The sequence below is a fragment of the Danio rerio genome, chromosome 13 (assembly GCF_052040795.2).
Source record: "Danio rerio strain M-AB ecotype USA chromosome 13, GRCz13ab, whole genome shotgun sequence".
Classification (NCBI taxonomy): Eukaryota; Metazoa; Chordata; class Actinopteri; order Cypriniformes; family Danionidae; genus Danio; species Danio rerio.
The window spans coordinates 33,840,069-33,863,136 of record NC_141033.1 but is presented as its reverse complement, the minus strand read 5'-3'; the positions used below and the strand labels follow the sequence as shown (position 1 = coordinate 33,863,136).

General features: G+C 36.7%; 3 protein-coding genes across 5 annotated transcripts in view; 1 reads left to right on the top strand and 2 right to left on the bottom strand.

Annotated features, from left to right (window-relative positions):
- Positions 1–2,985, bottom strand: part of antxr1d (ANTXR cell adhesion molecule 1d) — a 42,397-nt gene extending 39,412 nt beyond the window's left edge. The window contains exon 1 of one of the 2 annotated variants that reach the window (XM_087279522.1): positions 2,625–2,985. The gene's annotated coding sequence lies outside the window, so the exon portion shown is untranslated. Of the gene's footprint in view, positions 1–2,356 lie in introns of both variants that reach the window. The other variant, XM_087279521.1, reaches the window with a different exon arrangement.
- Positions 27–3,686, top strand: znf488 (zinc finger protein 488). 2 transcript variants are annotated; one of them, NM_213410.1, is given in 4 exon segments: positions 27–180; positions 564–787; positions 998–1,229; positions 1,945–3,686. In NM_213410.1, coding segments are annotated over 3 exon segments (1,509 nt in total). In that variant the 5' UTR covers positions 27–180; positions 564–571; the 3' UTR covers positions 3,006–3,686.
- Positions 3,687–6,007: 2,321 nt separating this feature from the next.
- Positions 6,008–10,705, bottom strand: gdf10a (growth differentiation factor 10a). The gene is made up of 3 exons (XM_087279526.1): positions 10,222–10,705; positions 7,799–8,706; positions 6,008–7,412 (listed from the first exon to the last, which is right to left on the bottom strand). The coding sequence occupies exons 1-3, from the start codon at positions 10,445–10,447 to the stop codon at positions 7,221–7,223; spliced, it is 1,326 nt and encodes a 441-aa protein (XP_087135652.1). The 5' UTR covers positions 10,448–10,705; the 3' UTR covers positions 6,008–7,220.
- Positions 10,706–23,068: the final 12,363 nt, after the last annotated feature.

Genomic DNA, 23,068 nt, shown 5'->3' with positions numbered 1-23,068 from the left:
ATGAAGCGCATCAGCTCCGCGTCCTCAGCGTGGATAGTGCGTGACCGCGCAGCGCGAGAGACATTCAAGAGGCTGTCAGGATCAGGAGACAGTCGCGATCGCGCGCTCTCTGTAGACAACTGCATATCGCGTGTCTTTGGTCTGTGCACCTGCTCTGGAACATCACCAACATAACTTACTGTAGGTACGTTGCTATTACTGCATGTATTTTAAAAATTATTTTTGCACAAGTAGAAAGGTTTTTAAATTAATTAAGGAATTAAATGCTATAGATAGCATCGATATAAGACAAATAATGTTTTCTTTTCATTTATCAATCGATTTTGCACTTTGTACCATATAGATATTAATTGAACCGCTTTAGTCAGTATATTTTTTAAAGAAAACTGATCAAACATATATAAATATATAAAATATATTATAATATTATATAATAATGATATATAATATTATAATATATTATATATTGATGCAGTATTATTATTATTATTATTAATAATACAGCATTAATACATTCTTTGGTTTCTTGTTTAACTTTTTATCATTGATTATTTTTCCCTCAGGAATAAACATGGAGCACAGTATTTTTCCTCGCTCCTTGTGGACTAATGACAGCAAAATTCTCCATCACCACGTCGCGGATTTCTTCAGCAGTGTTCAAGTTACACAGGACATACCAGCTGGAACCTCATTTGGACCTTGTGTTCTTCATAACACTTTTTATGACACCATAGCCTTCATTGCATTGAAATCCTTTGACAAACGGAATAAATCCTATGTATTTCGGGTGAGTCATTTGGCACTTACTACATATTTTTGTATTGCCAAGATTTTTCTTTTAGACATGGACTGAAAGATAGTTGTTTTAGTAGTTGATTAGTAGTTTACTAGTTTTAGTAAATGAAACGCACAAAAAGGATATATAATTTGTTAGCCTACACTGTGCAGACCAAGCAGTGCAAATATTTTCATTTCAAATTTGCTACTCTTTTAACAGGTAGATCCTGAGGCAATGAAAGGCTCTCCATTAGTAGTTCCTTGGCTCCGGTTAGTTCAGGCTGCGATGAGCGAAGAAGACCAGAATACTGAGGCCTACTTGAAAGGCGGACAGCTGCACTTTAGGACCATTCGAGATGTAAAGGAAGGGGAGGAATTGCTTGTTTGGTATGATGAGGAGCTGTCTCATCTTTTGGGATTCAGAGACATTAAGGCAAAAGCCCTGACAGATGGTGAGTAATAGCTTTCAAAAATCTATATGAATAAAATAGAAGGGCAGTGCCAACAATAATAATAGTAGAAATGTTTTAAAGCTTAATGCACAATGTTAATTTGATTTTAGATAACTTTACATGTAAGAATTATTGTCATCAAATGTCAATTATTTGTTAAATAATATAATATAATTCATATTAAATAACACGAATATGCTATTAAAACATTTTCTTCTTTTTTTCTTTCTTTTTCTTCAAACTTCTGTAAAGATTTGGATAATTATTATTATTTTTTTTAAATTGACTCATTCGAAGATATTTTCAGAAAAAAAACAAGCATTGTAGTATAGGCTAATTTAGCAGCATTATAGATCAATTAATATAATAGTATTACAAAAAAGTGTACACCAAAGCAATGGTAAAACTAATGTAGCAAATATTTTATTGTCATGTAACAAAACATGGAACACAAGATGACCCCTTCAGGTTTTTTAACGAATACATGGCATGATATATAATTTTCTAGAGGTGTATTATAAACTAAATGCATTTTTAAGAATTTTTCTGTAGTGTTTGCACTATATTTTTGTAAACATATGCTATATGGATTTTCATATCATACCACATAAATTAAAAATTAATTCTTATTTTTTAAGGAAACGTATACTGTAGTGACAATAATTTTAGCAACAATGCCATTATTATCTAACAACGTTTGTATCTTCATACGCAGGCTACACATGTACAAGATGCGGCCAGGCCTTCAAGAACGAAAACCCATTCCTTGCCCACTGTCGTTTTTTATGTACCCAGGAAAAAGTCGACATCATCAGGCCAATCAACCAACAGAAGCCAGAAGTTAAGCGACATCGCAAAGTCATCGATTTTCATAATATTGCAAGGGATTTGGAAGACAAAATGAACACTTCTTCTTTTGAAGACACGACCATACTTCGAAAACGAAAACAAGAGCCTTTCTTAACCCCCAAAAGCAAAAAAACGGTTTTATTGGAGAAAACTAACATCACTAATGAAAGCAACACCACCAACGCCAACAAAGACTGTCGAGCTTTTCGGGATTTATCTGAACCAACAGACAACGCACAGACAAATGAGTCAAAGATAAGCAAAAACAGCGCATTTACCGAGGTCAGAAAAGCACCAGAGCCCTCAAACCCTGAAAAGTCATCACGGGATATAATGGCGCCCGAAGTAGGCCTTCAATCGAACTGCAGCGCGTTCTCCTTCGTTGTGCCTAAAAGCGCGCGCTCGGAGCAGAAGAGCGCGTTCTGTGAACCCAGTAAACGCGCTCTCGCGGAAGCTCAGAACCCTTCCCCACCAGATACGGATAACAGTTTAGACTCTTTCAAATCCAAATCTTCATTAGGATACAGAAACGTGTTGGCTTCGCACCTGTTTCCCACCGACTTGGCAGGCAGTCATTCAGGTGGAGGGATGTCCGCTCCTCTGACTTCAGGAGGATCCTACTATTACGCGCCCGAACACTGGACCAGGGCTATAGGTGGCCAGCTGCAGTCTACATCTTCTTTGACACTTCTGCCCCCTACTTTCACCCCTTTGGGCGTTTCAGTGCAAAACTGGTGCGCCAAATGCAACCTCTCGTTCAGAATGACCTCCGACTTGGTGTTTCACATGCGGTCACATCACAAAAAGGAGTTCGCCGCAGAAGCTCAGGTGAGGCGGAGGAGAGAAGAGAAACTCACCTGTCCCATATGTCACGAGTACTTTCGAGAGCGTCACCACCTCTCACGTCATATGACATCACATAATTGAGACGAAAATCTTTTTCTGCACTTTGCAGGTGTTGATAATTGAGAGACGCATTGATGCATTTACACTGTGATGATGCTTTGTGGTTAGGCTGCTATTGGAAGGTGCTTTGCTGTAGCAATACATTAAAAACGGGGCAAAAACTCGAACGTTTTAACCAAGAGTGCTTGTCTTATATTCACAACAGGCCACAGTCATTTAGCTAGTATTTTAAGTGGTGGTGGGTTTGAGTAGTGCAATTCAGGTCAGGCCTAGATCGCCACTAGGTGGATATAGACATGCATAACTTTCTCTTTAGAGATAGTTGTACTTAGTGCATTTTAGTTGTAATAATGTTGAATTGTTTGGTCAATTTTAACTTAACAGTGCCTTACAACGTCTGGATGACTACAAGTATTTACACGTATTGAGAAACGATAGAACAAAATGCTCCAGCATTTTTAGGTTTGCTAACAGCTGACTAAACTATTATAAACTTACTACATTGTTTGTAAAGAGATTTTATTTTTTAAATATTCATCCTTTTACAATGCCAAATTTTATGTTACAAGGTTATTTTCAGATATCTTTTTAACATTTTTATCAGCACAATGACAAGGAGGATGTATTTATTTAAATATTTTCTTGTTCTGTTCTTTTTTGATATAGTACAGTCATTGTATTTCATTAAAGATTTTGAACATATTTCATGTGTTTGCCTTTTACTTCAGCCATGCAGAAAGATGAAAAGTAGCCTTTTTTGTGCACACACAGTGATAATCATATGTTTTTGAATCAGTGTGCAAATAACGTTTTTTTTATCTTGCTAATTGTAAATGTGCAAATGAAAACATCCAAAGTAAATGCCCTTATAGTAGACAGTACTATCCAGGTGTTATTTGGATTTGCAAATATGGTAGCATGCAGTATAGGTGTGTGTTCATATTTGATAGGCTTGGTTTGAATAAGTGTAAACACTGCTATGTGAAACTTTGTGCACAACAAATAAGTGGATGGAAACCCCTCTAGTATGGTTTGAATATAATTATGCATCATGATTTCCCCTCCTAGTCTTAAACATGACATGGTGATTGCTGTGTGCATGAAACAGTATTGAATGACTCTCCAGATCAGACCAACAGAAACAAGATTATCAAACTACACATGGAACCTTAAACTTACTGAAGTACTACAGAAAACTAGGGTTTAATGTCATGTCATTCATATCATGCACAGATACTGTAAAAACAATATATGTTCTGACGAATGCAAAAAATATCTATCTATCTATCTATCTATCTATCTATCTATCTATCTATCTATCTATCTATCTATCTATCTATCTATCTATCTATCTATCTATCTATCTATCTATCTATCTATCTATCTATATGTGTGTGTGTGTGTGTGTGTGTGTGTGTGTGTGTGTGTGTGAGGTATGTAAAAAAACCTTAACATATTTTCATTAAATAATTTATACAAACAAAATGGGCTTCAAATTTTTTTGTTATAAATTTTATAAAAATTAAAATATGTTAAGGTTTTTTTGCGACACAAGCGTGCACATGCACTAACACTGAGTAACCAGCAGAGTGCGCTCTCTAACAATTCTAGATTTTTTAAGCTCACTATAAGTAGTTGTGATGGTGAGTTATGAAGATTGGGTTGTGATCAATTTGATCATCACCACAAGGAGCAACGTCTAAAAAGACCCCCGAGCCTCCCTTAAGTTGTGCCTTTGAGAATTCACCAGAAAGTCAGCGTTGACCTCACTTCAAAAAGAAACCCTTCTGTGTTCTGCTAGAAAAGCAAACATTCTACTCATTCAAGAAAGTAAATAGCTACATAACTTTGGAATACATCAAACTGAATGAAAAGCCTAATATTGGGGCAATTAAGAAGCCCAGCGGGTTGTTCCTGACGGTAATCACTTGAAGAGAGAGTCATTTCATAACACACAGAAATTCTTCTGTTCACTCTAAAGAGCATCTTTCATCGCTGCCATTAATTGATCAGGCCTCATTTGGAAAACGAAATATTGACTTTGGGTTTCAGGAACTGTCGAGTGTTTACATTTAGCCGAAACCTCTGGTGTCCTCTACAGCTGATTTAAATATTAAAGTGCTCCCCGGGAAACTAACATTGCCTAAAGGGATTCACCTGATAGTTACCCTCAGTGCTTCTGGACAGCTTTAGTGTATGTTAGCATTACATTCTCACGTTCTTCTGTTATTTTATGATCATCGTGGGACTGAAGTGATTTACAAGTTACCAAACCTCATTCATGCCGACACTGTCAAAACTAGCCTGTGAGATGAAAACAGCTTTGATGATATTGGAGGCCATGGATTTATCATTTAGTCTGTTGTTTGCGGAAAAAATCATATGCTAATATTTTGAATAATGTAGACTGTACATGAAAATGTTAACTCCACTTTTTACTTTCCAACCTGAATTTGGTCTTTCAGCATGGCCAAGTTGTTTTAGTGAGCTGAATATCCTGAATGAAACCAGATAAGAACAGCAAACTACTGTAAGTTGCTTTGAATTAATATTTATATGGATAAACAATAGAAGTAGATCTCTTCATTCTAAACAACTTCACTCTTTAAGTGTTATCTTTTTTCCACTGCACAGAGAAGCTATTTAATACAGTGTTTAAACAAAAGACACAGCAGACAGTAATTGGGTTTTGTTCTGTGAGAACATGCTTCTCAGTTTCATTCATGGCCAGGTGGAATTAAAAGGCTTCATGTCAAATTAGTTTGAACTGGGTGACATCATCTGTTGAAGTAAGAGTTGGAACTTCCTGCACTTTGAGACCTGATGCTCTTGAAGTGGGTTGGAGGTGGGAACTGAGGGTTGGAGTTGTCTTTGATGTCCAGGTGAAGAAATAATGTACCAGGCCAGTTTCTGATGTCCAATCTAGTTAACACATTCCCATTCTTTCGTTGCTGTTTTCTTGTTTAGTAAAGAATATGAACAGTTTACAAAACAATACAAGTATGCAGCAAGAAATACACAGATGGTTTAACATATATTTTATTCTACTTATAAGGCTAGTTTTCATAATTTAAAAGGCATTTACAAAAATACATTCTCTAAAATATAATATATTGAATTCAAATGAACAATTGCTTATTCACACCGACAACATTTGGCCCAAATGTGCCTTGCTCATGGCACCAAACCAAGGTAATTAAACATGTCTGAATACAAAAAGGACCCATGTGTAACTCCTTTTTAAGTAAAACAAATGCACAAAACAGCTCTTGCTGTCAATGACCTCAGCAATTAGCAACACTCCACCTTTTGGGATGGACCCTTTTCACAAGCCTGTCATGACGCTTTAACTGTCATCAGCATCTTAAATTCTTGAAAGGTTTTAATATTATGAATTACGGCTTTTGCGAGGTGTTTCTAATGCAGCGTTTATGGGACAGGACAGTAATATAACATCATTTGGAGTTTTTCTTTTATTAATCAAGCAAATAAGACTGTAAAAGAATTATATGTTGTATTGTCATATTCACTGTGCTCTAAATTTTCCCAACTATGACGACGTCCGCTACTGAGAAACCCAGAAATGTGCAAAGGGTCTATTTGTTTCACAAAAATTTCCTCCTGTGTGTGTGTTTTAAAGTTAGTTCTGTTTAAAATCTAATTTCAGATTAATTACTATGAGACTGCTTTGCAATCATGCTAAAACCTTGATTGAAATGTATGATGAAGAACATTAAAGGGTTCACATTTCCACATGTACTTGATCATTTATGATTTTAAATGACCCAAATATCAAGTTACACTTACATTTTTAATACACACAAAGACTTTATCTTAATCTGTTACTACACCAACATTAATCTGAATAATAGAATAGTTTTCTAATTTACTTTCCAACATAATTCAACAATTCTGCCAGAAGATAAGGCTTAAATTCAGTAACCTATAAAACCTTATTGTACATCCAGTAATCTAAGCCATTCATATCTCACAATTTAAAAGCAAATAAGTGTAAGAGTAAGTGCTCGTGTTACTCATCTAGCACAATTAAAAAGGTTTAGAACAGAAGTAATGAAATATCACAGATACTGTATAAAATAAGAGATGAAATGCAGTCCATACAAACGTGTGCACTTCCCACCAAGTGCAACTAAAGACAATATGCCTCTTCAAGGTAAATTTGGGTGTCAAAACCAAAACAATGCCCATTTGTTTTTCCTTCCTCTGCCAGCGAGTCTATCTACATGCGCATGTCTCCACAGACATGTTGGGGTAGATCTTCAATACAATGTTTTTGCTCTCATCCACAAATAATACACTGAGAGGTTTCATCTTCTCTGGGACACAGCATGGCTCTGGGATACCTGGAATGATCCCAACAGCCTTGACTATGCTCTGGATGGTTGCATGGTTGGACGGGCGGACCACCTGAAAAGGGCAGAAAAGAGAGGATAATGAGCTTTGGTAGCGTTTAGATATGCAACCATTTGTTTTGCTTTCTTAAATGGAGCAGAGGAAATCATGTCTTACAACACCTTTCTATTATTCACAACAGAGTAACTTTACAACTGGTTCATTTCAAAAGAAAATGTGTCCAGAACGTGCTTAAAACCCCCATTAAGTGTACAATTATTTGGCTGTAATTGCACATAAAGTTAGTGTGCTTTGGTTGTGCAGACATTCTCTGAAGGGTTTCTTTGTTTAAAATCTCTGGCTAGAGTAGCTGCATTTAACCATAGTCATTTTTAAATATTTCAACATGTCTAAACGATTCACATGCGTATATGCTGATCCTGGCCATGAGGCTCTCTGACCTTTGGAATGGGGAATTCACACGTTCCTGCGCAGTAGAAAGCATCGAAAGACTTGGGAGACAAAATCCACTCGTTCCACCCAATATCTGCAAAGTCCACCTTCAGGTACCTCCTGGAACAGCTGCGAGGTTCTTTCCACTGTCTCCTCCGAGCCTTCTTCATGGTTTTCTCATCAAACCGGAGAACCTGAGACTTGCCGAATCCATCAGTGTGCTCCTGGCCTTTCCTCCGACGTTCTTTTTTGAAGGGCTTTGGCTTGAGCGGATAGTAAGCGCTTTCCCACATATCATGCTGTTTGAAGCTGTTGTACTCCACCTCCGGGAGCTCATTGTTCTCAATGGGATCAGTGAAGTCCAGTTCCAGCTCCCGCTTCACGCGTATGTCAGGTGAGGAGTCTGGAGACTGAGCTGGCTGCTGGTCTCCGATGAAAGGGTCGTATCTCTGCAGGCTCACAGCCACACTGTTGGGCTCTGAAATGGCCAGGTCATTAGCATATACCAGTAAGTATGGAAGAGTGGAGGGTGAGAGCTGGTCCTGATACCTTTGATACTGCTCTCCATAGTCAAACTCCAAAGTGATCAAAAGCTGATTCCTATCTCGGGCCTCCTTCATAATGACAGACACATCCTTGCTCTGCCAGGTCCCACGTCTGTGAGGAACTACAGTGAGGTTTCCAAGCAGTGATCCTGTGGTTGAGTTGACGGAGGGAGACCGGAAAAGAAGACGGATAGAGGGAAGTAGAGGGAAATTTGTGATGCGACAGGAGGGGTTCTTGAAGCGCTTGCAGAACCAGGACCTCTGGCGGGGCCGTTTGTCAAAAAAGAAGTGAAATGTTGATGAGAGAATCACCTCAGATCCCTGAAGGGAAGTGAGATTCAGCCGGTATGAGACCCTCTGCTCCACATTCTCTGCAAAGATACGAGAGAAACTGCTGAGTTACATATCAATTATGAATATGGGCTCAAACAACAGGCTTTTTGTTCTGTGGAAGGACTTGGAGAAAGCACAAGGAAGTGAGGAGACATGTTACTCCTAGAGCAGACATATGGAAATGTTTATTTAGAGTCCCTTAAGAGTTAGAACTTGTAACAATGTCCTTCTATTAATCGGGACTGATTAAATGCTTTAGCAGACTGCCAAAAAAGATGATTTTTTTCATGAAAGTGCAGCAAATGTTATTTTGTGGACATTATATATATTAGGCCGTCTTAACTTTTGTGTACTTAATCATTTGATACAATATACTATAATGTATGAACAACTTGGTTCATTGCAATTACATTTTAATTGCTTGCCTTTAATACACATTCGCGCTTACACTGCTGCAACCAAACCTCAAACTCATTAGTAAAATATGTGGTCATTTTCCAAAACAACAAAATCCACTTCATAGCACTTTCATAAGTATTTACCATGTTTATTTATTGGCTTTGATGGTTCCAATAGGAAGATTAACATCAATATAAAACAAAAGTTCTTTATTGATGAAAAAAGTATTTTAGATTATTGAAATGGAGAAATAAATGAAACTTTATTTGAGGAACCCAGATTGCATCTTCTATAGCCCATTTTGAGGGAAGTAAACAATAACAATGGTCCTAATGTATTTTCTGTCTTACATTTTTAATTTTTATAGCTTCCGAGAAACCAAAAAAGGTCCATTTATTGATAAATAATATTAGGATAGCTGTTTTAACATTAAGTTACAATTTAATTGTTTTTTGGTACAGTTATGAAATAGTTTGATATCAAGCAGGTAAAGTTCATGGGCCAATGATATTAACTCATTGAAATGGTCTATATGGTATTGCTGTGAAAACTCTATTTTCTAATCTCTTGTTTTGAGAGCAGTTAAAGCCATAACATGTGACCATTTTACTGTGATTTAAATAGCACATACACTGAAAAATTCAAAGATGATTCCTTGCATTTAAGTTGAACATTATTACATTTAATTTGTTTGTTTAAATTCAACTCATAAATCGCTTGCAACAATTTTTGCAATTTTTGCCATTTTTTCAGTGTATGATCTGCAAAAGCCAAACATTACGCATAGTATACACAGTCAGATTTTTATAAAATAGTTTATGAATTACACATTAATAGATTACTATATATATATTAGCATTAGTCTGTAGAATATCCTATTAACTAACAAATAAATTAACTAACAGCACTTCCTCTACAAGTCAAAATCCCTGAAAGTAATTAAAAAGTCAAATTCGTGCAAATTATTGAAAATTTTTTTCAAACAAAACAAAGTCATTCAAACGATATACAATATAAAAAATAGATGCTGCTCTAACCATTGTGCGATGCCATGGTACAAAATATAGCATAATAGTTGCTTTTAAACGTCATATAATGGACGTATGGCAACACATTTTGTTATTTATAATGCATTTCATTTTTCACGTACTTACCAGGTTTTGCTTTAAAGCTTCTTACAGTATTCCCCTCTTTGAGCCGGTTAGGTTCAGTGTTGTACTTCTCATAGAGTTTGTACATATGCTGCGAGAGCGCATCAGTGGGCACGAGCGCGTCTGTCGTGCTGTCGCGCGCGCTTGTCCCAGCAGCTTCAGATGCGCCAGTTTCGGAACCAACCCAAAGCAATAACAGGTGCGTCAAAAAGACACATTTAAATGTCATGTTGCACAAAAAAGCAAAAACTTTCCAAACGATTGATAGCCGTGGAGTTAAATGTCGCTCTTGCACATATTAAAACATGCGAAAAGTTTTCACTATGACAGTAAGTCTCGGAGAGACGTTTTCCAGTGATACGGTTTGGAGAGTTGCTGCCTTTCTCGCCTTGTAAAGCTGTTCAGAGAGGAAGTGGTCGCGGCGCTTCAGTTTTAGTTTATGCCTGTCTCCTCGTGTAAAACCTGTGACACATCACTTATTTCTTCTGACCGCCACAATCCACGCGAGCAGGCATAAGCAGAGTAAAGTGTGACGTATCCGCTCACCAGCCAACGGGAGCTGTTGCTACATTACACCCGACCCAGCAGGAGGCCAACACGAGGACAGATCCAGCAAACATGCACTTTCACAGCTTTGGGAAATACATTGAAAGGTGCGACATGACTGTATTTGTTTCCTCAACATACATTTTTTTCAACCCATTACCATTTAAAATGAATTCATTTATTTTATTTTGAGCTAGCTTTTGCTGTTACGCTAATAAGCACTTACAAAAATAAACTTACTTGTCAAGAACTAATAAACAAGCATGTTATTGTGGTTAAACCATTGCATTGTGCTTGATAATTTATGGTTTTGCTATGGTTACACAAATGGTATAATTATTGTGTTTCACTAACACATTATGAAACAGGGTAATTTGTGTAAATGTCTTTTGTACATGATTAAATGATGTTGATTGATTTTTTTCTTTCTGATTAGCCTAAAATCACAAATTTTTTATTTTTATTTTATTTATATATTTTTTATTTGATTTTACCAACCAAAAGCAAAATGCACTGTAAAATAACTTTAAAAGTTTTAAAAACATTACAAAATTCTTCGTATTTTTGACAAGTTTCACAAAAATTTATAAAAGGACCCCATTTAACGTATAACTATTATGAAAAACATTATTACATATCCTAGAGCAGTAGTTAGGGACATCACTTGGTTCCATATTTGCCATATAGTCATTGTGTTACTCTTAGACAAATTTTTGTATTCAGATTTTGTGAGATACTGTTTTTCATATATTAAACATAGCCCATGTTGAGGGATGTAAACAAAAACAATGGTTCCAACGTATTTCCTGTTTTACATTTTTAATTTCTATAGCTTCTGAAAATCCAAAAAGAACGTTATGATAGCTGTTTTAACATTAAGTTATGATTGATTTGCCTCTTGTTATGGTTATGAAATAGTTTGATAACAAGCAGGAAATGTTCATGGCCAATGACATGACCACATTGAAATGGTCTATAATAAACAGGGAAATAGGTGATTTTCCATTGCAGCCAACAGTCTTTGCTGTTGTATATGCGAAGCACTCAAACATACCTATTAGACCTGAACATCTAAAATGCATTTGCATGATGTTTTCACAAAATTAGCTTTTGTAGTTAGCAGGGCTGCACAATATTGGAATAATCGGACATTGCGATATTTTGTTTTTCTGCTTTATATATTGTGATATACTTTGTTGTACTTGGAAAAAAATTTTGGTCACTTTATTTTTAGGTTCACATCTCGCTCTAGGCTAACCATTTTTGACTTTTGCTTCAATAAACTCTTACGTTGCTCCTAATTAATAGTTATTAAGATAGTTTTGGTATTGGATTAATATTTGGATAGGATTAGGAATGTAGATAAGATCATACAGAACATGTGCTTTATAAGTATTAATAAGCAGCCAATATCTCAGTAACATGCATGTTAATAAGAAAGTAGTTATTTATGAGAATTGGTCCCTAAAGTGTTAGCGAATGTATTATTTTGATTGACTGAAATGATTCTGTAGGGAAGTGAATCATGCATAACATGCAATAAACAAACAAGCATAGATAAATGCAACAAAGCAAAGATAAAAGTGAAATAAACAGTGCATGCTTTATGGTTTTGTATATTTAAATGTAAAAATTACACTGCAAAGTTAACTCAACAATGCATATCTTTGCATCATGACTATTGCGGATGCACACATTGTGATATGGATGCTGAAACCATGTATTGTGCAAACCTAATAGTTAGGATAAAATACCATTGTAGTTTTATTTGAAATCTGCTTTCAAGAATTTGTATTTTCAGGCCCCCAAAACAACATCTCCATGTAAATCATTGAAAATGGCCTCAATTTTTCCATTTTCATTGTGTAAACAGCCTTACTCTCTAATGTAAATCAATAGTTCTACTAAAATGCAAGGTTTATGTTATTCAATATGCCATAAAACCTTGTTGTATACATCCAGTAATCTGCAATCATAAATCCAGCAGCCATTTATGTCATGGCGATGACAGCAAAGCTGACATGTTATATGAAATGGAGCATAAAGAGCCCATGTTACTCATCTAGTAATATAAAATAAAAATAAAAAGCATATAACTAATTTTTTATGAAAACCATGGGAGTGAAAATATAATGTAAAACTGAATGATGAAATGCACAAGATGTATTGCATTCAAAAATATCACAGTGCAAATGTACTTTTGTTTCAAATCTTAGAGTGTAAATGCACATCCCAAAGGCTACATTGAAAGAGTTTTGAATGTTTGTGAATGCCTTTGCTTGATTTCATTATAGTGATTTCATTCAGTACATGAAGCACACTGGGGGAACGGCCCTGTCACCTCTGTTTTTTGTGTGGAGTGTCTGCAGTGCCGTGCCAACAATGCTGGTTCTGTGAAAGACCGGGGCTCCAGTGGAGAGACCATAACAAGCCCGGCCGTTTGGGTCATTGCGTGCCATTAAACACCTCCTGTGGCCCCTGGGGACCCTTCTGGAGACCCCCTTTTTACTTCACACTTGAATGTGTCTTAAATCTGCATTAAAAATCTGACGTTCCTGCCCACTAGGACACTGTTACCGAGTGAATCACAGGATAAATCGAGTAGGCGGGGAGATACCTCTGCTCTGCTTTGTTTCCATCTTTTTATTGTCTGACTGTGGGAAGGCGAAGCCATTAAGCTTCAGAATTCGACATCGCTTTTAAAAATGAATAAAAAATAGAACAAGGGAGAAAGAATTCAAATTAACTGTGGTTCACAGAGACCTTTGAGTCTCCAATATGACTGCATCACTTGCTCTCTATAGCACCTGGGAGAGTCCTATTCTGTCTCGGATCCTGCTGGCTCTGGATACTGAGAATGATTCCCTAATTAACAAGCTAACGACAGAATGATGCTAATAAGCATAAGGTCTTGTTTAAAAGGCTTGGCTTTCCAGGACAAATTTCCTTAATATGTTTGTCCCTTATTTTGAAACGGCTAGTCGTCCCGTGGTCTTGTAAAACACACTATTATTTTACTCGCCTCCTCCCTTCCTTCCCATTCATGAGCTTTATGTGGGGCTCTTTGCAGAAGAAACACATCTCTCATTGGTTGGAATGAGCAAAACAGAAATCTAAGAAATCTGTAGATAGAAATAGTAAAAACACAAATAAATGTAGAGATTTAGTCTACACTTATTTGTCAGTATCATTCCTGTTATTTTTTATGATCAGATACATCAGTACAAATAAGCTGACCTTAGCCAAACATGTTTGTGTTTATTTTTGTTGGCCACATTGAAATGAAATCATAAATTTAACTAGAGGCATTGGTTTGTGTTTTCATCAAATATTCAGTTTATTCTTCGTGTGAAAGCACCATTTATCAAGATATATAATTTCCGCCCCCTTAAAAAAAATTTAATCACAATATTATGTGATTCATATATTGGCAGGTCTAATCTTCTCACTTTCAGTTGTTTGCTCTTTGTTCATCTGGCATGACTTCATTTGATTTAATTTAGTTTTTTGATCTGCTACCACTAATAACCATGATATATATCATTTATAATTGCTTGTCATAAAAATTGACTGTGGGGAACCACTTATAACTCAATGGATTTGTTATTAGATATGGGTCACAAAAACAAATAGTGTTGCTAAATGCATTTGCGTGTACTTAAACAATTTGTGTGTGGTTTGCTTCATAAATAGCAGATGGGTCTTTGTTTTCCTGAGGCTGTTTTTATGCAAGTTAAAATGAGAGAAGAATCATTTGGTTTAAAATGGAAATTGCATAAATTTGGTTTTAGTGACACAATAGATTATAATGAAATTAAGATTTTAGTGGCATAGAAATGTAATTATCTTTAAGTAAATATTTAGAATCATTTATTTGAATTCGCCAGTTCCTTACGGGATCAAGTATTGTTTGCTTTTCAATTACAAATTGATAGTACATAGTATTTTAAATGTAAAAAAGATGCGTGACAAACGCACTAAAATATAAGTAGCATGGTAGACATTTTCTACATTTTGACCTAAGAGCTTTCGCTTTGCTCTGTATAAAATGAATGGAAAGAGTAGTTCCTTTTTGTGTATTTTTAGTCCTTGAGTAAAGGAAGTGGCTGCTGATATTAGAAGGTAGAGGGTCAGGTCCTCTGGCACCAGGGCAAATACATTTAAAGTAGCCATCTGTCAACATCAAGATTTCTAAAAGGCAGAAAGTAGTTGCCTGCTCTCTGTGTTTTTTCTTTCCCGTTTGTGTTGGCTATGTGTCTCACAACTCAAGTGAAATACAATTATCCTTCCAGTGCCTTAAATGATCAATATCTTTTTAGAATTCTGGTGCTCTTGGATCTGCACAATATCAATGTGCCAATCTTGCCAAATGGACCTAATGGCAAAGTGCATTCTTTTCTGGCTACAGTTTTTTCCAGCAGAATATTTCCGAATTAGCTGTTTGTTTTACTGGCTTTCCACCTTGAAGGGCAAAAATACTTAACATGTTATACCAATACCATGTTATATCTCTTGACTCAAGCAAATTATAAAGCCAGTTCTAATATAAAGAAGTTCTATTCTTGCAAGCAATCATATTATAGGTTCCAAAAAGGGTTTTAATTTCCCAAAATTAAATGGTTTCTATATCATTTGTAATTTTTATTGTAAAGAATATTTTAGGAACATTTTCTCACTTTGAGGGACATTTCAAGAGTTAACACTTAGCTGATGATTGATTATAAAGCGTGTTTGGCATGTTGTCCCGGTAGAGAGCTCTGAGCTCATGAGATGCTTGAGCCCGGGGCTCCCTCTCGTTTGCAGGGCGAGAGGGGAATTTGAGCTCAGGTAGGTCTCGAGAACTCCCCTGCTTGTTAATAGTAAATGCAAATTATAAATAACTATGGAGAGAAATATTGCTGATTAATCGCACAATTATAGTGTCGAATTGGTTTGGCCAATTTACTTATGATACAGTTTTTTTGGCCTGTGGGAGGAAACCGGAGAGCCCAGGGAAAACCCACGCAAACATGGGAAGAACATGTAAACTCTGCACAGGAATGTCAACTTGGCCAGGTAAAGACTTGAACCAGCGACATTCTTGCTGTGAGGCAATGGTGATAAACACTGGGCCTCCGTGCCGGGGGAGGAGTGTTTGTGGAAGAGGGGGATTCTTCAAAACTAAGATAGTGAAGGTAAAATACTCTGGTTATTTATAGCGATTTGGGAATCATCTGATAGGTGGATCCTGCATTAGCTAATGCCGAATCAGCAACAGTCAATCATAAGCTTGTGCTTCTCTTGAAATTAATTTATAAATAAACTTCACTTTGTGGAATGAAAAGATTCTAGATGCCATAGTACCTTTATTTTTAACAATGAAAAAATAAAATAATAACTGTATATAGCATGTATCAATTAATCAAATAAATCAATGGATTATAAAATGCATCCTAATGTCAATCAAAATCGAAATGATTTTGAAATGAATTGAAATGAATTTTTCTCTGTGTATCTGTCTATATATCTGTCTGTCTGTTTTTTCAAGCATACAGAGGATCTTTGTGCTGCACAGAAGGCATACAAACTGGATCCAAAAAAAAAAAAAAGGATCATGATGAATAAAACAGAACAAACTGATCTGAATCTGTCCATGATCCTGGTCTGAATTCCATACACATGGCAGATTCCCTCTTGTCTGTCCAGTTCTGGATAGTGGCCCTTGGCTAAAGCATGAGATCACTTGGCTTTGGGAAGAGATGCAGCGCTTCTATTGTTCTGGTCCAGAAGTAATAAAACTCCCTCATGCTGTCCCGTTTGCTAAAGCCCACTGCTGTCGCTTTATGGCTAACATGATTTCACCCCTGACTGCTGTGATCAGTAGGTCTCCTCGACCAGCTTGGCTTTGATCTTTAACACTCTGTCAATCAAAATTAGTTATCCTTCAATACGGACTCCTCCTCTGTCCGTGCAGAGTCCTGTCTAAGAACAAGCACAGCTTTGTCTATGCTCTATGTCTTCATGAAAACAGCCACATGCTGGCTTTGAGTTGCTTCACACGAGTGCCACAAGGCACCTTTGAGCCCACTGTCTGTGAAGAGCCATGCAAATGATGAAGCTGTGATCTGAAGACAAACAGTTGTCTTGACTTGAGACATGCAGCTTTGTCAAGACTGCTATCACAATATTTGCATAGAAATTGTTTAAGGGGTCATGAATTGAGATATCAAGTTTCCGATGATCTTCTGACATATAATGTCATTGTAGTAAACACCCTGAAAGTTTCAGAACTCCTTGTTTTGTCTAAAAACAGCTTTTATTGAAACTAAGCAGCTAAAATGGCTTGTTTTTAGATAATGTCTTAGCTTGATGTAATAGGCAGAAGATCCACGGCTACTTCTGCAACACTGACCTTTTTAGCTCCGCCCACTGATTCACATGTAGTAGGAGGAGAAACACAAAAAGGCACAGGATGTCAGCACAGCATTATCTAAGCCATTTAATATTAATAGAGATGCCTCTGAAGATTACAAGATGGGCTTTGTATTGCTTTCTGTGTCTTCCCTACATCAACACTTGGCTCAACCATTGTGTCATGCAGCTATTTTTTCTTCATGTTAGAGGCAGTGCAAGTGCTTGCAATACATCAGACATAGAATGTGACACCAGTTTGCTGTCGGATTTGGTGTGGCATCCCATGCTGCATACAGCGTGGGAAAAATTGTTATTATGATGTGTTTTATTATGTATGGTTGTGTTACACGGATCATAGACACAGATTTTAACAAATAGTGTTCCAAATTGCATCAGAAAAACATTGCTTGTTTGTTTACTTTATTTTACTGTGGATTAAACCTGTTAGTCAGCACTCACTTTTGGGGATTTACACATACCCAACTTTAAATAGTAACAGTTCTTTACCCCAGTGAGCTACAGACATAAATTAGGTATCATTTGAAAGGAGACACTTTGACCTTTACTATGGTCCATCTATAAAGTTTTATTTTTCGGAAAACCAAAAGTCAGATCAATTGGAAAAGATATAGTACCTGAGTCAGACCAGTTTGGAGATCTGATGAAAGTTTGAAGAATGTAGCTTGAAAGGCTTAAGAGGAGATAGACTACAAATAATCTCAGAAGAAGGAAGAAGAAGTTCAAGTGAAATTTCAGAATGGTGGCTTTCTCAAGCCACCATAGTAACATATTTTAAATGTCTGAAAGGAGCTGGAGACATTCCCCTTTATCTCACTGCCCTAAATATATTATTTATATGGTGTTTTTCTTTGGGGTTTACTTTAATTTGCATCTAAACTAAACAGTTAATTTGAGGTTTTTAGAAACACTTGATGATTTCTGGGACTAAATGTTTTTAAAAGTACCTTAAAAATTGCCAAACTAATGCCATTGTTCTGCTGTTTAGCTCTCATATTCATCTTTGTGTTCGCATAATTTTTTGCTCACTTTTATTATTCTTTAACAGTAAGTGTATGAAGCCTGTATGTGCATGTAAGACAAAAGAGCTAGTCACAAACACATCGCTAAAGTCTTTCAGTCAAAATGATATTTGATACAGACTTTTAAGTGAAAGCTCATCCATTTCACGGCATCGAGAGAGCTAAGGTTTACTTTACAAGCCAATCAGAGCATAAAAAATCTGACATAAATCACCACTGACACATATACGTGTTTTAAATGCTCCAAAGAATGAAAAAAAAAATCTTGAATTTGAGCCTATTTTAGACTTAATGGTCAGTCTTAAACATTATTAGACAGCATTTTATATTACATATTCTTTGATTTATTTTGGAGTGTAGAGTAAAAGATATCTCCGCTGTGCTTGTTGAATGAAATATCACATGCTCACATTTTTCTGTGTCAAGATGATATATTAGATGTTGTGAAGCCATTATTTATACTTCGCAGTGCATCCAGAAGAGTTCAGTTTAGCGTAATGAAAAGTTTCGCATGACATCATGCAGTATTTTGTTCAGAAGCACCACAGAAAAACCCTGTCCAGCTCGCTGCTGTATGCCAACATACCAATCCCAAATCCACTTTTGCAATTCTCAATTTTGAAACCATCCCAAACATTCAGACACAATATACCACAACAGACATCTGCTTGTAGTCGCCGCACGAAGCATCCAAACCGACTAAGTATCCTGACCTCAAATGTCTAGACACATCCAGCACGTTTCTTTACCTGTGTGCATTTCTGTGGGGCCTTTTGAAACACTTGCCAATAAAAATATATAGACTAGCAGGGTTACAGAGCCAGGGGAGAGAGACGGTAATGCTACCTTAGGGTATTCAGATTCATTGAGTTTGTAAAATATAGTCTGTAGCAGGAAGAGTGAGCCAAAGCAGCAGATAAATCTAATTAATACTATCTTGGGGATAAATGTAAGACTCTGGATCATTTTACCAGCCCTGCTGTTTATTATTTATGTCTGCATAAAAACCAATGCCAGTTCATTTCCATATATGATTCTGAGTCCCAGGATCAGCGAGAGCACATTTTTAATGCTTTAAATGCTATGCGGTTGATGGCTCTAACAGAGAAAGAACATGATGTGGTTTTTAAAAGCCCCCTCGAATGTAGGGGTCTTAATGTTACATGAATGATATCACTCAGAGCTTTAAGTGTTCTGATGGACTCTGCATGGTGAAAAGAACTGGGATAATGCAGATTGGGTTGTTTGCAATGTGAAAGTTAAGGTAGGGTCTTGGAATAAGATGTTGGCAGACCTTATTTTGAGGAACTGAAGGCAGAGGTGAGCCAGAGGCCGCAATTCACTCACACAGTTGCACACTGATCAAACACTCGACCGGAATCCAAGCAATTTATACAGAATGCCATCGACCATGAAATATGGGGTTATTTGGTTAAATTGCTGAATGTAATGGTGAAAATTGGACTAAATTACACCTGATATTCCCACATGGGATGGGAATTTAGTGAAGGAGGTTTTTATTTTCATATAAAATAAAATGAAGTAATGGGAATTATATAAAATAAAATGTAATGCAATAACATACAAATAAAATGTGAATAAGATAAAATATGCAGTAGCTGTTCATTGTTCATAGCTTAATTGTTTTTGATGTAATAATTCCTATAATGTAATTTTCAGATTTTGAAAAATCTAATTATTATCACTAGTTTTAGTACAGGGCGACACGGTGGCTCTGTGGTAAGCACTGTCATCTCACAGCAAGAAGGTCCCTGGTTTGAGCCTCGGCTGGGTCAGTTGGCGTTTCTGTGTGGAGTTTGCATTTTCTCCCTGTGTTCGCGTGGGTTTCCTCCGGGTGCTCCGGTTTCCCACACAAGTCTAAAAAACATGCAGTATAGGCTAATTGGGTAAGCTAATTTGGCTGTAATGTTTGTGTGTGAATGAGTGTGTATGGATGTTTCCCAGTGCTGTGTTGCAGCTGGAAGGGCTATTGCTGCGCAAAACATGCTGGATATGTTCCGCTGTGGTGACCCCAGATTAATAAAGGTACTAAGCCGAAGGAAAATACTGTAAAACAGTTGACATGTCAACTTGCTGCAGTAAGCAAACCCCGTAATGCTTGCCCTGCCTTCAAGCTCCTCTTATTGACCCACTGCTGTGGAACAGAACGTGAATGGATTGGTTAATATCAGCTGGATTGGTTAATATTAGTGGTCAATACTCAGATGACAGAGAGCTACAGCCGTCAACATGTAAAGGTCTGGATACGAGAGAAGGAAAATTACGCTGACAGATTTTGTTATAGAAAAGTTACCAATAATGGCACATCTTTTTAGTGTTCTTGTGGTGAATGTTAACCCACCATTTAAACTTTTCGAAGAGTGGGTAAAAGACTTCCAGTAAGTCCGCAATGAAAATCAGTAAAGCTATTCACTGTAAAGCTGGTGGAACAGAGTTTTCAGGTAACAGTGTTTGCCACATCTACACATTTTAAGCACAAGATGCTTTAATGTTATTTAATCCTTTATATAGTCGTCACAATGCTGTAAGTCATGCGACTGGCAGTGCGTTCACCATTCCAAAAGAGCATGCATTTACTAAGATGAAACTATGCAATTCATGAAACGACCATTATTGCTATTAAGATGAGGTATGCAAATAATAAGTTATATGTCAATATCATTTGTGCAATATCAGACACCACCAGTGAGAACAGCAGTTATTATCGTTAACTCAGTATCGTTCATCTCATTCAAACGTGTAGGGCCAGTGGCCACATGCAGATTTTTTTTGTTTGTTTGTTAGTTTTGATTAGTGTTGATTTCGAATGTAATAAATGTGTTAATATAAAACTTGTAGTAACGGTGCACAAAATGAATACGTGTGACTAAATTTTGGCTGGTGCACCTACTTTTTGGAAGTTATGAGCACCTGTGCTACCAAGGAAAAAGGTTAACTTCGAGCCCTACTGCTTAAATACATTAAGGTATTAAATGTGTTTAGATATTTAATAGGAATAGGGATGTAGAATAAGATCACTTTATAAGTACTAATAAACATCAAATATCTTAATAATAAGCAAGGAAAAAAGCCAGTAGGTAATGGTGGGAACTGACACTTGAACTAAAGTGTTACCGAAAATGTTAACTGACCTTAACAGTAACTCTTTCTCTCTTGTTCTAAAATATATTATTTGTAAACCGCAGAAACCTAATGATAAAAAGAAATTTACACATCGATCAGGAATTACATTGCAGCTTTTTGGAATTTGAACGGCATGTAAATGTTGGATGTACACTTCAATTAACGTTTTGCTTGGAAGTACTGCCACACTTTTCCGCTTGAACGCTGACAAAAGAGGCAAATATTATTCCAAAATATTCCATTATTGAAAAAATACTCATCAGCGATTCCCGGCATTAAGGATTTTCCTTGTCAGTGCGAGTTACAAAAATAAAAAACGATACTTTATGTGAACGGAAATGACCAAATTATTTGTCTTTTGAAAGAATCTTTAGGAATCTGTTAAACCAAATAATATTGTTGCTGGGAAAAATATTATTCCATGAAAGCCATCCATGGAAGACAGCGTGAAGCCAAAGAACTGTATTTACAAACCATTAAAGTTGAGCCACAAATACAAAAGGTTTATTCTTCTCATTATTTTCTATATATTTTATAATCCTTGTCAAGCCATTGTTAAATCACAAGAGCTACGCATTTCTTTTGATTGTAATTTCTCTCTGGCAGCCACCCACTGGGGTTTAAGACTTTGCCGTGAAGGTGAAGGTCATGGGCCTCTGGGACGTGTTCAGGAAATGACAGCACACCGCTTAGACTTTAATGAATATAACTCTGTCTTTGTAAATACAGCACAGAGACTGTAACTCTGGAACCTTTTTCTTCCAGGAGTGTAGATTTGATCTATTTTACCATGACATTCCCACAAAAAGAAGAGGCTTCCTTCAAAATATAAAGAGAATCTGATGAGAAGCGCTTTCTATTTTCATCAGTGGGAAACGCAAGACTTACAGACACTGAGAGATGACCAACAACAACAAAAAAAAGAAGCCATCAGAATGATTCATGGCAAACATGGACAGCTACATAAAGTGTCTATTGTGAGATGAAAGTGCCTGCGGCTCAGGAAAGTGAATGGACATAAAACCAGCAGAAATACTCCATCATTTGTTTAGCCGAAAAGCCTCTTGTGCCAAGTGGATTACTTTAGCACACTTCAGAATGACTCTTTCATTAAGAAATGATTGTGCGAACCATCTTAAAGCGTTCTCGAAGGAATAATGCACAGACAGGGCAATTCATATTTCATAGGCCTCTTTGGACTTTACTGACAGGGGTTAAGCATAATTAAAGTGAAGCATTGCAGTGTCGTAACCCAATTAAAATCCAAATAACAACAAAGAGATCTGTGGAATATTTTTTTAACACACAAGCCAAGCAATTTGGGCAAATCAGGCCATCGTAAGAGCAATCCAACTTAATATTCCTTCACACAAGAGGCCACTTTTCTCCACGCACAAGAAGCGAGAATATCCTTTGACCACCTGCGTGAACTATAGCACCAGTGTGGTGCTTGATGAATCTGTAGAGGAAAACTCAAGCCAAAAAAGTATTTATTGAGACTAATTCTGTGGTGTAAGGAAAATATTTGATTAGCTTTGCAGCGAGCAGTCACTAGTGTTGGTCTAGTTCTCGATGATACGGAGAGAAACAGCAGGCCTTTGTCTGCAGACAGAATGGCGCTCTCTATGGGGTCACTGCAGGATTCCAAACATCACAGACGGGGCAAAACTATACACTGGAATTCCTCTCCCTCTATGAATGTTTTATTAGCCATGTGAACAGGTCAG

Bases quoted from the DNA above. Each gene is read 5' to 3' on its own strand.
- znf488 (XM_087277772.1), top strand. From the start codon at position 572: ATGGAGCACAGTATTTTTCCTCGCTCCTTGTGGACTAATGACAGCAAA. The intron at 788-997 runs GTGAGTCATTTG...CTCTTTTAACAG, and splicing joins ATAAATCCTATGTATTTCGG to GTAGATCCTGAGGCAATGAA. The intron at 1,230-1,944 runs GTGAGTAATAGC...CTTCATACGCAG, and splicing joins GGCAAAAGCCCTGACAGATG to GCTACACATGTACAAGATGC.
- gdf10a (XM_087279526.1), bottom strand. From the start codon at position 10,447: ATGACATTTAAATGTGTCTTTTTGACGCACCTGTTATTGCTTTGGGTT. The intron at 8,707-10,221 runs GTAAGTACGTGA...GTATCTTTGCAG, and splicing joins AAGCTTTAAAGCAAAACCTG to AGAATGTGGAGCAGAGGGTC. The intron at 7,413-7,798 runs GTCAGAGAGCCT...TGCCCTTTTCAG, and splicing joins GTGAATTCCCCATTCCAAAG to GTGGTCCGCCCGTCCAACCA.